General features: G+C 44.8%; 1 protein-coding gene across 1 annotated transcript in view; it reads left to right on the top strand.

The window, feature by feature from the left end:
• Positions 1 to 16,086, top strand: part of LPAR3 (lysophosphatidic acid receptor 3) — a 57,487-nt gene extending 41,401 nt beyond the window's left edge. Inside the window, exon 2 of the mRNA XM_006776250.2 lies at positions 14,277 to 16,086. Within this exon, the coding sequence (XP_006776313.1) occupies positions 14,277 to 14,605 (329 nt within the window). The 3' untranslated portion in view covers positions 14,606 to 16,086. The remainder of the gene's footprint in view (positions 1 to 14,276) is intronic.
• Positions 16,087 to 16,415: the final 329 nt, after the last annotated feature.

The following is a 16,415-nucleotide window of genomic DNA, read 5'->3' as shown; positions in this document are numbered from 1 at the left end:
TTAATAGTAGCTGCTATTCTTAACATCTCTGTTCCTTTAAAAATTCAATCCATGGTGACCCCATATAGGGCAATAATTCTACCTGTTGTTGAGACCATTAAGCGGTATGGCCTTAGGGTCTCTTGTGTGCACCCTGCATGGTAATCATCAACTCCTCTGTCTCCTTTGTCTCATTATTCACAGCGCCTGACACATCACAATTGCTCACTGTTGCGTTAGTTGGATAAATACCGAATATCTGAAATATTCCCATCTCCAGGTGCCAGTTTCTGCTGAAATCATGTGACATACATGCATCATAAATTTGCTACAAAATTATCTCTCTCACTCAGCGCTGTACAGACCATCTATTTTTGCCTTGCTGCTCCATTGCTTGGACTATACATTGGCCATGAAGCTATCTATGAGTGATACCCAGAACCATCAAAAGGAGCCTTTGCAGGTCATTCAGTCCAACCTCATTAAGACATGGATGAGGAAACTGGAAGGAGAGCAATAGAGTGGACTTTGAAAAAGCATACTCTAGTCCAGTGGTCTGGGTTTGACTCACGATCGCTCACTTTTTCATTTAACAAGCTTTTTTTATTAAATACCATCTATGTATATGGTGCTCGACTAATCCCTGGGTATCCCAAGTTAAATAAGATATAAAAGGGATTTCTCCTGAGGCTGTCAGCCTAACAGAGCAGCCACAGGCATACTGAAATAGGGTACAGTGTAGTAAACTGTGTGTGTGAGTGCATGCAGGTGTGGCACACAGAGCCGCTGGAGCCCCTACCAGATGTGTTTATAAGTTACCTCAGGAAGTGCAGCAGGGGAAGTAGCCGCCCTATCTGGGCAGTCGGAACTAACATTTTCTGCGAGGGCACTCTCCACACATTATCTCATTAAATTCTCAGAAAAAATCCAGTTGGGTCAGTATCCACAGGCTCATCCCATAGCTAAGAAAATGGTGGGAGGCCCAGGAAGGGGAACTGATTTTCCCGTGGGCGAAAACCAGAATTTCAACCCAGGGTCTGCTCCCTCTCAAGCCCCTGCTCTTCTTACCATACAGGGATGGAAGTGGGGTTCATGTCAGGGCAAGTTCCAGCCGATGGCCACAGGCCGCTCGGAGCACTGTGCTGCAGAGGGTCCAGGCACATCGGGGCTCAGAAGCAAGTAGTGTGGTGGACTCACGCCGGCAGCCTTGGCAGAGGATGGGAAGTGCGAACCGTATGTCAGGACGCTGTAGTCCCTTAGTTACACCATGCTGTCACTTTTCCAGGCCCCACTATCTCTGACTCACCTCCCCCAGCTCCTTCTACTTTCTGTTTCCTTCTTCTGAGCTTAGACTGGGGTTTTGTGGCATCTGGATGTCCAGAATCTTGTCTCCTAGTCAGGTTAGCATGCAGTGTCTTATGCTGTAACCCTTCCAAAAATGTTAACCCTCCCCAAAGGTGCCCCTTTGCATTGCCCCAAGATACTCGGTGGTAATGGCAGTTCATGTGAGAGAATAGTACATGCTTACAGTGTAACAGGTTAATATGTTTAGGTAAGGGGCAGCGTAGGCCTTCTAATTCAAAGCAGTGATGCTGGCCAGAAGGATTTCAGATCCTTGGGCAGGCTAATCGGGATCTGTCAGTTGTGAGAGTATAGCAGCCAATATGCCAATACACATGGCTGTCCTCACACCTTTTCTTAGATGCCAGAGAGCCCCGGACATAACAGGGAGGTGCTGAGGTCTTGTGGGTCTGGGCCTGCGATGCTTAAAGAGGAATCTGGAGGAGGAGATGGTGTTTTCTTATGCACTTTATGACTTCCAGCTGTTGCCCCCGAGTTAAACACTAGAATTAGGTCTAGGCTGTGGTCCTAGCTGGTATGCCTCTGCTTTAAATTTTATTTCATAACCACTTGGCACCAAGATTATCAATTTTCCAAAGCTGGCCATAAATTTAAAACAAGTGTCTAAAACCAGCTGTCAGAGTCAAAAGATCCAGCCGTGGTAACAATAGTGTTAAATGAATCATTTGTGGAATGCTTAACTGCTCATCATCTATTTGAAGTGTCTTGGTGTTTTCGACAATAAAAATAAATCAGGTTTACGAAAGGCATATATTTTCATTCCTTTCACATATGTGACAATCTATTTTCTGAGTTATTGAACTTCTAAAACACTGTGGGTAAGTGAGTATGCATCTGCATGCAAACCACATGTGCAAGTGTTATTTTTAAATTATCGAATAAATTCTTAGTGTGGAAAGAACATTTTATTTGAATATTCTATTAGTGTATAACTTACACGTTGTAATGCTTCTGACCAAGAGCCATTCACTTTTCAATTTTAGCTTTAAAATTCTTTTCAAATAAGAAGAGAGCTTCCCACCCTGACCGGTTTGGCTCAGTGGATAGAGCGTCGGTCTGCATACTGAAGGGTCCCAGGTTCAATTCCAGTCAAGGGCATGTACCTTGATTGCGGGCACATCCCCAGTAGGGGGTGTGCAAGAGGCAGCTGATTGATGTTTCTCTCTCCCTTCCTCTCTGTAAAAATCAATAAAATATATTTTAAAAAGAGAGAGAGAGCTTCCCTGAGAAGAGGTTCCCAACCTGATTTTTATGGCGAGTTGTCATTTTCTATTTCAGTAAATCAGACAGTGCTGTGGATGACTAGGTTGGCATCACTGCCTGTGACCGGCCACTTTTTCCTGGACTAAACACAAAGAATAACAGAGGGAACACGTTTAAAATATATCCTCCTCTTTGATGAAATGAGCAGTCCTTGTGCCAAAGCAGAACTATTCAGTGTGAGTGATTGCTTTCGTTACGGATGCTTTGTTTGTGGACCATTCGCATGTCAAGGTTTCGTTTTAATTGCATGTGTGAATTTTTAAACAGATGAAAAAATGGCCAGCTAGCTGGACTAGAAAAGTATGAGTCTGGAAGAACAGGCTTCATGCAACTTGAGGCCTCAATCTTCTTCGTATCCTGTCACTAAAATCCCAAGAATGCTGAACTATCTCAAGTACATTCCAGTGAGGGGCCCTTCTCCCAGAGAAGATAGTCTTCTTTCTTATGCCCTATAATGTGGATGAGGTATTAACCAGAGTATTGTCTGAGATATTTTGAAAACTTCCAAATAAGAGGGGTGGCAGTTATAGATTATTTAAACATAATATTGACTGGGGACTTTGAAAAATCTTTTATTTCACTTGTCACCAATATTTTCATTTGTAATTGTATCTTCCACAGTGTTAGACATTCCTTAAATTGATGTTTCTGACTGCCTTAAATTGCAGTCATAAAATAACATTGCAGTACTTAATTGGATAGTCCAGTATAAGATTCACTCTACTTTAAAAAATAACATTGAACTTATTGGTTTTTTAGTGTAGCACTGAAGCTAGTTTATTTAATTACTAGAGGAAAGCTCATATGTAGTCTATTTGGATGACTGGTGAGTCTCTTAAACAGGCACTGAAAGAACATAGAACGTCATTAAAATGAAAAGTACTTGCTTCTGATCAATATAACTGACCCGTCACTCGGCAATAGAAGGAAATGAGAATTGTTACCCAAATGCAATCATCATGAAGACATTCACCCTGAGTAGCTGGCACATGGTGGGTGGTTGCTTAGTAAATATTTATTAATGGAAGAACATATGGCTTCAGTGCCTGCCCCCTGCGATGACTCCCAAGTCAGCATTTCCCTTTAGAGCCCTCAGAGTTCTCACACACATCTGGCTGTCCTCTCCGTGTCTCTGCCGGGAGGAGCCACAGACCCTCTCAGTGCCCAGTGCCTAAAACTGAACCACTTTCTCCTTCCAAACCTGCCCCTTCTCTCTCTCCCCCTTGGTGTCAGAACCACATGCTACCCAGTCACCCTGGACTTTTCCTCTCCCTCACTTCCTAGACCCAGTTCCTCATCAGGGGTTAACGTCTTTCCTCCTTCCTGACTCTAACCCATCCACATCTCTCCTCCACCACACCACTTTTGCAAACCTTGTCATTTCTCCTGAGTTTTAACCAGTCTTTGGATGGATCTCCCTGCCAAGGCCAGTGGTTCTTACACTTTAACAACACTAAAGCATTTCCCAAGGAGCTGATTAAAAATGGAGATGTGCCCGGCCAGCATGGCTCGGTGGAAGAGCATCGACCAATGAACCAGGAGATTGTGGTTCGATTCCTGGCCAGGGCATATGCCCGGGTTTCAGGCTCGATCTCCAGTGTGGGAGACAGCCAATCAATGATTCTCATCACTGATGTTTCTATCTCTCTCTCCCTCTCCCTTCCTCTCTGAAATCAATTACACACACACACACACACACACACACACACACACTGGAGATGCCCAGGTCAGACCTTCATCAGTTCCTCATTTGGTAGGTGTGGGTGGGGCCCAGAAATCTGAATTTTGAGCAGGCACCCAGATGATTCTGATGCAGGTGGGAACAGGCTGTGAGCTTCACCTACCTCCAGTCCATCCTGAGCACTCAGACAATGCTTCACTCTGAGATATCAGACTTCACTATGCCCCTGATCAACAATCTTCAAAGAACTGCTATTCTGTAGCAGCAGTTTTCAAATTATTCTCTGTGGGGTTCCCAAGGGTTCCTTAGAGGTGTGTGTGAGTATGGGGGTAGGGGTGGGGTATCCTATCTAATAAAAGCGTAATATGCAAATTGACCATTACTCCAACACACAAGATGGCCACCCCCATGTGGACACAAGATGGTCGGCAGGGGAGGGCAGTTGGGGGTGACCAGGCCTGCGGGGAGGGCAGTTAGGGGAGACCAGGCTGGCAAGGGAGTGGTTAGGGGGTGATCAGGCTGGCAGGCAGAAGCAGTTAGGGGCAATCAGGCAGGCAGGCAGGCAGGCAAGCAGTTGAGAGCCAGCAGTCCTGGATTGTGAGAGGGATGTCCAACTGCCCATTTAGGCCCAATCCCTCCAGGATCGGGCCTAAGTGGGCAGACGGACATCCCTTTAGGGGTCCCAGTTGAGGGGGTGCCGGCAGTCCTGGATTGTGAGAGGGACATCCCCTGAGGGGTCCCGGATTGGTGAGGGTGCAGGCTCGGCTGAGGCACACCCCCCCCTACCCCCCCGGTGAATTTCATGCACCGGGCCTCTAGTATGAAGATGAGACTGAATTTTGCTACAAAGAGCTTTAGTCAAACTCCCCCTCCCTCCCCTTTTTTTCTTTAGTCAGAGCAGCTCTGATTTTGAAGTTTAAGAGTAGATTTCCTTTGGGAAGTATTCCTCTACTTGTTTAAAGAATGATTCGAAAAACCACTTATCTATAGAAGTGGATTTCCAACTCTTTTTTTTTAACTTGGTACTCACAATAAGAAATAATGTATATTCTGTATCATGGCTTAATACACACACATATTTTTGTGTGTAACTGAAACAAGTTTCATGAATCGTGCCTTTACTATACTTGTACTGTGATGTTTTCTGTTCTGTTCTATTTTGTTTTTTAAAAAATTGCTGGTTGCAATTTTGCAAAAATTGCAAATTTGATTTCACAACCCACTAGTGAGTTGCAACTGAGCCTGAGAAATCTCTGATCTAGCCTTTTTCAGTGGGATTCCTTTATGAACTATGGACCTTAGAAATATTTTCTTAATCCTCCAAATATGGTATCTGACTCACACCAGACCCTTCTAGATGCTTGGGAGAGAGGTTAACCCATTACATACAATGGGTACCTGAGGGCATTCAAGCTTAATTCTCTTGATAAACTCCTGGTTTAAAAAAAGGCTTACGGCCGAAACCGGTTTGGCTCAGTGGATAGAGCGTTGGCCTGCGGACTGAAAGGTCCACGATGTTTCTCTCTCATCGATGTTTCTAACTCTCTATCTCTCTCCCTTCCTCTCTGTAAAAAATCAATAAAATATATTTTTAAAAAATAAAAATAAAAATAATTAAAAAAAGGCTTACGGGGTCAGATCTATACAACAAATCTATAGTCCTGACTATTGTCCACTGGGTCCTTCCAAATCTAACTGAGGTTCGTCTCTTAGATGTCATCTTACTTCCTCAGTTACCTGCCTGGATTAAAACCATCCTGAACTAGAATTCCCCGAAGGCATCATACCGTTTCTCACTTCTGCACAGTCCTCATTGACATTCAGCACTCAGCTCAGCTGAGTGTCAGTTCCCCGGAGACCTTCCTTGACAGTAGTCAGAGTCATCACATCTAGGTTCTGTGCCTGTCGGTGCCTGGGTAGGACGTACACTCTGTGCATTAGCAGGTGCTACAGCTACTGAAGTACCTAATAAACCTAATAAACCTCAGTTACGTTCACTGTTCCAAGTGTGGGGCTCCAGGCTTAGTTCTAAAGATACAGCCAGGTATGAGGTACAGCCTACATGCTTAGGGAGCTTAGCCTATGAGGGACAGGACATATGTATTTTTAAACTACCTCCAGCTTAACCAATGTTCAAGAGGTTGTCTGGGGGATTCAGGCCTGGGTTCAAATTATGACTCTTCTGTTTGTTGGCTTCTGGACCAAGACAAACTCTTAAGCCACCCTAACCTCCCAATCCGTCACATGGAAGACGGGAATAATAACTAGAGTAACCATCTCATTGGACTGGGTTTTTTAAAAGACGGTACATGGGATGCCCTACGCACACTGGCCCAGAGCTCTCGGAGAGTGTTGGAGGGAATCAGGCTGATAGCATGCCCAGTGCCATGGGGATGTTGTAGGTAGAAAGTGGCGCAGGAGTTGAAAGGAGGTGGTGATTACTGTGGGCTGGGCAGATGGGCGAGGTCCGGTGGAGAAGGCGGCATGCGAGCTAAGCTTAGAAAGAAAAGTAGATCTTAGATTAGGAGGTAGGAAGGCATCCTGGTAGGGTGAACCAGCGAACCAGCAAAGGCCAGAGGAGGACTCTGTATGCCTTGTCTGTAGACTGGTTTCACCGCTAGTGTTTGTGCCTTTATTTATGTGTATGATGTGCTCAAACATTTGTCCAGATGGAAGCTGAAGGTATTGATCTCGAGAGATGCTTGTTTTATTATTATTACTATTTTATTTTAAAGAATTCTGCCTCCTTTCTCTTTCCCATGACTTTTTGCTGAGTTTATAGAGTCTATATTTTGCTGATAGGATTAGTTTGAATAAACCATTTTGGGTCCGCATAGAGAAGTGCTGTCTTCTAACTGGCTTATGCATCATAATCACCCAGGGAACTTTTGAGTCCTACAAATTTCTGTGCACCACCCAGCACTTATGACTTTTTGGGTCTGAGGTGGGACCAGGGAACCTGCATGATTAAAAAGCTCCCCTCGTAGTTTTAATATCCAGCCAGGTTTGAGAACTGCCAGCTCAGAGAATTCACCTTAAGCAGTGGTTAGCCATACAGTCTTATAATATGTTTGGGAAACAAGTCACGTGTGTTTGAATGTTATGGGAAGTGGAAACTCATAGTTTTGCAGAATTTAGCAATTTTCTACCTGGAAAAGAGTTCAGAAGCGACTTCCTTCCTCTCATTTAGGAAAAATCGCTTCCTTTTGAACATCTCAGGATAATCCAGGCAAGGAAGCACCCTGCCCAGGGAGGCTGTCTGGCCTGAGCTGCCAGTTCCCTCCTAAACAGCTTCATTTACTTAAAAGAGGTTTTACACCCAAATTCTGCCTCTTTGTACTGTTCCATTTCTTTCAGGTGACCTTCTGGACAAGGACAAGTCTGCACTTCCACTTTCTGTGTGATGGCCCTTTAGTTTTTGGAGACAGTTAACAATACATCCCGTCTTTCCTTAGCCTTTTCTTCTCCAAGAGAAACATACCTGATTTCCACTCCTGTTTGTTAACTAGAGGCCCGGTGCACAAAATTCATATACTGAGCGGGGTGGGGGGGGGTGTCCATCAGCCCAGGCTGCACCCTCTCCAATCTGGGACCCCTCGGGGGATGTCTGACTGCCAGTTTAGGCCCGATCCCACAGGGATCCCTCTCATATTCCGGGACTGCTGGCTCCCAACTGCTCACCTGCCTGCCAGCCTGATCACCCCCTAACTGCCCTCCCCTGCCAGCCCAATCCCCCCCGCCTGCCCTCCCCTGCTGGCCCGGTTGCCCCCAACTGCCCTCCTCTGCTGGCCATCTTGTGGCAGCCATCTTTTGACCACATGGGGGCAGCCATCTTGTGCGAGGCTGGGGCAGTCAATTAGCATATTCCCTATTTATTAGATAGGATGCCCGATTTTTTTTTAAACATGTGGCTTGAGCCTGGCATGCTGTCTTTGAAAACTGTTCCCAGTTGTCATGGTCTGAGAAATTGCATCTACTAAAAAAATATATATATATATTAGCATTTTCTTCCAATATTTATTGGAAATTGAGGGGGTACTGACTGAAATATATTTCCCAGGACCCATCATCTGCTGCTCTTTTAAGGTGGCTCAGTTGGTTAGAGCATCATCCTGACACACCAAGGTTGTGAGTTCATTTTCCAGTCAGGGCACATACAAGAAGCAACCATGAATGCATAAATAAGTGGAGCAACAAGTCTCTCTCTCTCTCTTTCTCTCTCTTCCTCTCTCTCTCTCAAAATCTATACTAATAGCCCTGGCTGGTTTTGCTCAGTGGATAGAGCATCAGCCTGTGGACTGAAGGGCTGAAGGGTCCCGGGTTCGATTCCAGCCGGGGGCACATGCCCGGGTTGCAGGCTCAATCCCCCATAGGAGGCATGCAGGAGGCAGCCGATCAATGGTCCCCTCTCATCATTGATGTTTCTATCTTCCTCTCCCTCTCCCTTCCTCTCTAAAATCAATAAAAACATATTTTTAAAAATCTATACTAATAAAAGGGTAATATGCTAATTAGACCAGATCGACCAGATATCTTCTGGATGTCTGACATCTTTCCAGATAAAGCCGGGGCCTGGCCCAGGGGAAGCCACCCCAGAGGCATGGAAGCTACCCATAGTCACGGTCCCAGGTGCCTGCAGCCGGCCAGAGGGATGGAAGACCGGTGCCTGTGGTCAACCAAAGGGAGGGAAGCCCAGGTCCCAGGTGCCTGTGGCCAGCTGGAGGAGGGAAGGTTGGGTCCCAGGTGCAGGAGCTGAGGCAGAGATGGTTAGGGGTGATCAGGCAGGCAGGTGAGCAGTTAGGGGCATCAGGCAGGCAGAGTGGTTAGGGGTGATCAGGCAGGCAGGCAGAGTGGTTAGGAGCATTCAGGCAGGCAGGCAAATGGTTAGGAGCCAGTGGTCCCACAGGATTGGGCCTAAACTGGCAGTCGGACATCCCCTGAGGGGTCCCGGATTGCAAGAGGGCACAGGCCGGGCTGAGGGACACTCCCCCACACACACGAATTTTGTGCACCGGGCCTCGAGTCAATAAATAAAAAGGAAAGAAAGAAATGGCCATTTGTATATTTCTGACATCTCACATATTCTCCAAGAATCCTCCAAGATTATAGTTTCCAAGGCCAAACCATTCCTGACATGTTCTCCTTTGAAATTCTTTGGGCGGCCTCATATCTAGCTGCTGATATACAGTAAAAACACAGAAGAACGAGCTGTTAGATAAGCTGTGCACCTGCTCTGAGATGTGCCGGGTGGAGGAGTCATGGAGCAAAGTGGTGCTTCCCAGGGTCACTGCCCGAGTGTAATCATCATCTCAGACAACACCACTGAGTGCACTCTCTCTAGCTTAGCAGTTAGTGTGTTGGGGCTGTTCTGTCAAAGAAAACTTGCCTCTTGTTACTCTTGGAAACAGCATGAAGGAAGGGTCAGATTTGTGTTTCTCTTCTTACTCCCATGGCCAGTTTATATTTTTGTTGGAATTTGTTTTCTTTCTTTCCTCCTCTTCTCTTTCCTTCCTTCTCCCCTCCCTTCCCTTCCCCTTCCCACCTCCCCTCCTTCCCTCCCTCCCTCCTTCCTCCCATAACCAGGGAATCTTTCTGTTAGCAAACCAGAGAATGACTTAATTGTGAAAGATGCAGCCTCACAGTCAGATATGTCACACTATGAAGGGGACTTTAAAGGCCAGAAGTGGCTTCCCCTCCCCCCTCTTCCATCACTCACTTTAGTAATAAGACCCTTATGGCCCCCTGCTGGGCAGCCTAGCCTGTGGACTGGAGCACAGGCTCTGGTGCCAGGGGTTTGGGTTCAGATCCTGGCTCCTCCTCTGATCAGCTGTGTGGCTTTGAGCATATTACCTCACTGCTCTGTGCTTCCGTTCCTCGGGTTTAAAATGAGGATAGCATTAGTACCTACTTCCAAGGGTTGCTATGAAGATTGAATGGTTACTTTATATAAAATGCTTGTAACAGTGCCTGGCATATAATCATTGCTCAATGACAAGTTGGTCTGGTGTTGATTGAATGAATTACATAACTCAACACAAAGGGAAAATTTGTCTGAATTACCACCTATAACAAACAGAGCATAGATCTGAAAATTTACTTAGAGCGTTTCAGTTCTCTGACTAATCCCAACTAGAGTTTCATGCTGAAGGGGAAAAAAGCTTTTATGATTTTTTTTAATCCCATTTAGAAAAACAGTTTTTAGGAAAACATGGTGTCAGTTTACTTTTATCTTTTTTTATATGTATACGTGTATGTGAAATATATCAAACAAAATTATAGAAGATATAGCTACAGTTTAAATAAAATATTGTTTAAATACCTGTGTACTTGCCACCCAGTTTCATAGAGCATTACCATTATCTCTAGAACAAATGTGCCCCATCCCAGTGGCCCTCTGTCTCCTGCAGAAGTAACCAGATTGTAAATTCTGTGTTAATCATCTTGCTTTCTCCTCATGGTTTTACCACATATAGATGCACTGTTAGACATCATATTGTTTAGATTCACTTGTTTTAAGAAAAAATTTTTTTTGGTTAATCCTCAACTGAGGATATTCCTTCCCATTGATTTTTAGAAAAAATAGAAGGGAGGGGAAGGGATAGAGAGTAACATTGATGAGAGAGACACATCAATTGGTTGCCTCCTGCACACACCCCTACCAGGCTGGGGATCGAGCCTGCAACCGAGGTACCTGCCCTTGACCCTAATTGAACCCAAGACCCTTCAGTCTGTGGGCCAACACTCTGACCACTGAGCAAACCGCCAGGGCCAGATTCACCTGCTTTTAAAAACTATACCACAATTGCCCTGGCTGGTTTGGCTCAGTGGATAGAGTGTCGGCCTGAAAACTGAAAGGTCCTGGGATTGATTCTGGTTAAGGGCACATGCAGGGGCTGTGGGCTCGATCCCCAGTAGGAGGCGTGCGGGAGGCAGCTGATCAATGATTCTCTCTCATTGATATTTCTATCTCTCCCTCTCCCTTCTTCTCTGAAATCAATAAAAATATATTAACAAAAAAAACCTACACCACAGTTAAATCTGAGTTCGGTGTTCGGTATATTTGGACTCATTTCCAGCATCTTATTTTGTTCTTTATTTGTCTCACTTTTCTGTGTTTTGCTGCCCACCCTCCTTTTTATTTTTTATTTTATTTGAGGTCTGTTTTCCTTTCCTTTAGTTCCATTCTTCCCTTCCCATTGGTTTGGAAGACTTATGTATTAAACAAAGAGTAAAGTTAATATATTACTCATTAACACAACAACCTTAAACACTCCTAAAGGAATTTCTTTGGAAATATACACCTTACACAGCAAGGACTCTTGACATCAAAGTTAGTAGCTGCAACTTTTGATGCCTGGCTCTTACTAGTTCTTCCCTCTTGACAACATAGTAACCCTTTCTTGGGAAGAGCAGACAGAACAAAAGTGATACTGTTATGAGAAATACAAACCAGTTTAGCTGATTAGAGCCTTAAATATTACCTAAGCTAGTATTTTTAAAACTTTTTTACTTAGTCCAACAGTAAAAAATAATGTTTTACTTAATACCCAATATACACATAAATACAGTTTGTAAAGTTGAAACAGAAGTTCATGAAAGAATATGTCCCTTAGTCTAGGACTCAGTGGTCGGCAAACTGCGGCTCAGCAAACTGCGGCTCGCGAGCCACATGCGGCTCTTTGGCCCCTTGAGTGTGGCTTTTCTGCAAAATACCGACTTCTGCACATGGGCCACGAAGTTTCAATCACACTGTACATGCGCGCCTGCACGTGGTATTTTGTGGAAGAGCCACACTCAAGAGGCCAAAGAGCCGCATGTGGCTCGCGAGCTGCAGTGTGCCGACCAGGGGTGGATAGTACAATATGAGCCTTTCCATTTCATTCCTTCCTTTCATTGAAATAAAAATAAAAAAAACTTGTCCAAACCCATTAAATTGATTGCACTCCCCCTAAGGGTGTACAATCCTTAAACAATGTAAAAAACCCAGAACTAGCCTGAAGTCCCCATTTTGCGGCATTGGAAGCCGAAGCCCCTACTTAGGACGTGGGTCTCCTCGAGTTGTACAGTAAGTGAAGAGCTGGGATCCAAATCTCTGAACTCTTGGAACCTCTGAGTGCACTTCTTCATTCACTTATGTCAGCCAGACCAAGAGTCATTCAGGCTGGAGAAAACAGAAGCTGCTGGGGAGCTTTAAGTATGACGTGGGAAATTAAGTCTTCTGCTACCTCTTAGACATCTACGTTTGGCATTGCAGGGTAACACTGCTTGCTGAACCCAACTCATTGGTGGGACCGCTTTCTATTCCCTCTAACCCTCACAACCACCTGCGCAGTTGAGATTATTTTCCTTATTTTATCAGCGAGGGAATGATGGCTCAGATAAATGATGTGCCTCTGTCATGCAGCTCATAAGATGAGGACCTGGGTGTAGCTGTCTGACCCCAAAGCTCATGGAGTTTCATGGCCTCACAGTGACGCTTTAGAATTCTCGACTTGACTTGCTTATTCCTATTCCTCTCTGAAAGAAGACAAAGCAACAAGAGGAATGTTGTCCAGGATGACTTTTAACCAATAAGAGAAACTAGTTGGTGATGTGGTTTGTAGACTCACTTGCTTATTCTCTCCCCCGTTAACCTGTTAGCTCCCGGAGCACATGGTCTTTGCCTCCTTCACTGCCTAGTATGGCTCCTGGCACATTGTAGACTCACAGTGAATGTTTATGGAATAGATAAGCAAGGGCATTTAGTGTGGAGGCAGGTCGCCTCGTGGCTGGGAGCACAGCGTATGGTGAAAGGCTGCCTGGGTTCAGAATGAGATGTCCCTTAGAAGCTATTTGATGATGAGCAAGTCACTTCTCCTGTGCCTCAGCTTCCTGAGGATGCTAATGGTGCCTGCCTCCTAGTGTGGCTCTCTGAGTTACTAAAGGAAAGCACTTCTACCAGCTCCTGGCTCATAGGAAGCACTGTATGAGCACTGTGGTCCGAGGTTATGTTGACAAGGCACGGGAATATCGGACCTATGTCTCATATTTTAGGAAAAACATGTCAGAATGTTTAGAGGTAAGCTGAGTATAATCAGATGGCTAGAGGCTCAGAGAGACTGCCTTTCATGTGTAATTGGTGCTAAAATTGTGCTAAATAAATAAATGTGCTAAAAAGCACATCTCTGTTTCATCATGAAAGAAATTTATTTCTGACTCAAAAAAAATCTTAGTCTAAAACAGATTTTAAGCAGATGGCCTATGGATATGTTAGTGCTTACTAAGCACCAACATGGATTCTTAAAGAATAAAATTTTAGGAGACTGCACTGTGTCTTATTTTTCAGGAAAACATTTAGGAATTCTGGTTTAGAGAACAGCAGAGTGTTTGGGTAAGTGTCTGAGGCCTCCCTGCAGATGCCCCTGGATCCGGGCCTCCAGTTTCTCATTGGCACAACGTGGATAATGACTGCAGCGGCCTCCTCGTGAGGCTCACAGTGGTTCTCAACCTTCTGGCCCTTTAAATACAGTTCCTCATGTTGTGACCCAACCATAAAATTATTTTTGTTGCTACTTCATAACTGTAATGTTGCTACTGTTATGAATCGTAATGTAAATATCTGATACGCAGGATGGTCTTAGGCGACCCGTGTGAAAGGGTCGTTTGACCGCCAAAGGGGTCGCGACCCCCAAGTTGAGAACCGCTGCCTAAGAACTAACAGATAAGGTGTGTGTAGCGCTGAGTAAGCAGGAGGCAGGTGTAAGCCCTAATGACCAGACCTGAATAAGCAGGTAAGAAGGTGCAATAGAACGTGTAATAGTCAGAGGGTCCTCAGCTCTTTGCCTCTCACAAGCCCAGTCTCACGCTCAGGTGAAAGATGGGCATTTGCTTGGCAGTTGTCAGAACAAATTCCTAAGGTCCCTTGATGCCACTGACAGGAGGCTGGGCCCGAAGCCCCTACAGAAGCAGCCCGAGGTCTGAGCGCCTGTCGCTTGCTTCTCTCTCCCTCCAGGGGCCTTCGTGGTGTGCTGGACCCCGGGCCTGGTGGTGCTGCTGCTGGACGGCCTTAACTGCAAGCAGTGCGACCTGCAGCACGTGAAAAGGTGGTTCCTGCTGCTGGCCTTGCTCAACTCCCTCATGAACCCTGTCATCTACTCCTACAAGGATGAGGACATGTACAGCACCATGAAGAAGATGATCTGCTGCTTCTCTCAGGAGAAGAACCCGGAGAGGCGGCCCTCCCGCATCACCTCCACAGTCCTCAGCAGGAGCGACACGGGCAGCCAGTACATGGAGGATGGCATCAGCCAGAGCACCGTCTGCAACAAGAGCAGCTGCTAAACCCGGTGCCCTCCGCCCACCCAGCCTGCCCTGGGAGGAGAGCTGTGGAGAGTGGTTGCCTGTCTCTAACAAAGCCCCTGTACAGTGTTATTTGAGGTCTCAATTAATCATTGCTAGATTTTTTTTTAAGGAATTGTTTTACGTAGTTTAAAAGCCTGGGCAGTAAAGGGAGGACACCGTGCATTTAGAGAAAATGCACAGGAAGAGGGGGAATCGCACGGTGGATTCCTGCTTGCCATCCTGTGAGCCGCTCGGAGCCCCGCTGGCCTGGACTCGCATTCTGGGCTCTGCCACCACCTTGTAGCCATTCTCGTTGTGTTTAAAGATGTTGGGGAAGGGCTCAGGCCACAATAAATAATACTGTTACTTGAGCCAGTTTGTGTAGCTGCTTGGAAAGCCTCGGTAGATCTTTGTGCATGCATTTACAATTTAAAAAAATGCTTCAGCAATGATATTCTTTTTGTTCGAAGAAACCATGGCCAGTAGCTAGGTATTCAGTAGGAATCTTAGAATAACAAAACGGAAAGGGCTTCAGATAAAACTTGATTTTTTAACTTAAAGAACATTCTGAGGAAAATTATTTACTGTAAAGTTAATAACAAAAAAAAGTCAACATTAAAAACTTCTCTTGAAGCAAAAAAAAAAAAAAAAAAAGTCCCGTTGTGGTCCTTTAATTATGCATGAGTGTATAAATGCATCTGTATATTCATACATTTCAAATTTGTATTTAAAGACATCAAGAACAGTGATGATGACATAAGCTCACTGGCCACCTAGACTTCCCAGTCTAGGATTATAGCTGAAGAAGTGACCTATTGTGTTCTCAAAGGAAAGAGAAAGAGGTGAGTCATTTGTAACAGGCAAAAGGTACATTGGCAAGCAGGCTGAAGTCCTTCCATGTGGGATCCAATAGCTTGACTCAAGTCCTCATTTTCAGCTACCTCCACACCATTGGTGGCGTGTCAGAGGTAGCATGTGGAATAATTTTCACATCTCATATTTTGCCCATGGTTATGGACATGCGTCTGGTTCTTGTCTTACTTGTGGACTGAATTTTGATGTGGGTCCTATTTAAAATGTTTCTTCTTCAAAGACCTCACTAAGTAGGCAACGTGAAAGGCAAGTCAGTAAGAAAAAGAAACTGTTTCATACACATAAGCTACTGACCAGAGTTTTCTGTGTAAAGCATGTAGAGTATAGTCTGATTTTAAAGTAACTGTAACTTCAAGGCAGATCTATAGTATTTATGTAGTTTGCAAAAGAAGTTTACATTTTTCTGCTATTGTGATGTAACATTTATGTGCAAGAACTACTTGTAATAAAAGGATTTGAATAAGAGGATTTGTCATGCTTTTAGATATAATGGCCTAAAATAGTGTTATGATTTGAAGGTATAGATTTCACAAACTCTGCGTAGTACGTGGGTCTATCTGAAGCTTATATCAAAGCTATCTATGAAATAAAATTTAAGAAAGAATCTCTTCTCCCTTGTTGAGGTGCATTATTGCTTTGTGTATTTTCTTTAAAAAAAATGTTTTTATTGATTTTCATGGGAGGGGAAAGGAGGGAGAGAGAGAAACATGGATGTGAGAGAGAAACATCAATCCGTTGCCTCTTGCATGTGCCCCATCTGGGAATCAAACCCATAACCTGGGTATGTGCCCTGATCGGGAATCGAACAACAATTGACCCCTCAATGCACAGGAAGACACCCAACCAACTAAGCCACACCGGGCAGGGCTGCTTTGTGTAGTTTCTAAGGAAAAATATAGTTTGTGGTAACTGTAGCACACATTTTATTGCAGAGGAA

Source organism: Myotis davidii, unplaced genomic scaffold (assembly GCF_000327345.1).
Source record: "Myotis davidii unplaced genomic scaffold, ASM32734v1 scaffold162, whole genome shotgun sequence".
Taxonomy (NCBI): Eukaryota; Metazoa; Chordata; class Mammalia; order Chiroptera; family Vespertilionidae; genus Myotis; species Myotis davidii.
Note: the sequence above shows the minus strand (reverse complement) of the source record. Positions and strands in the feature narration are given on the sequence as shown.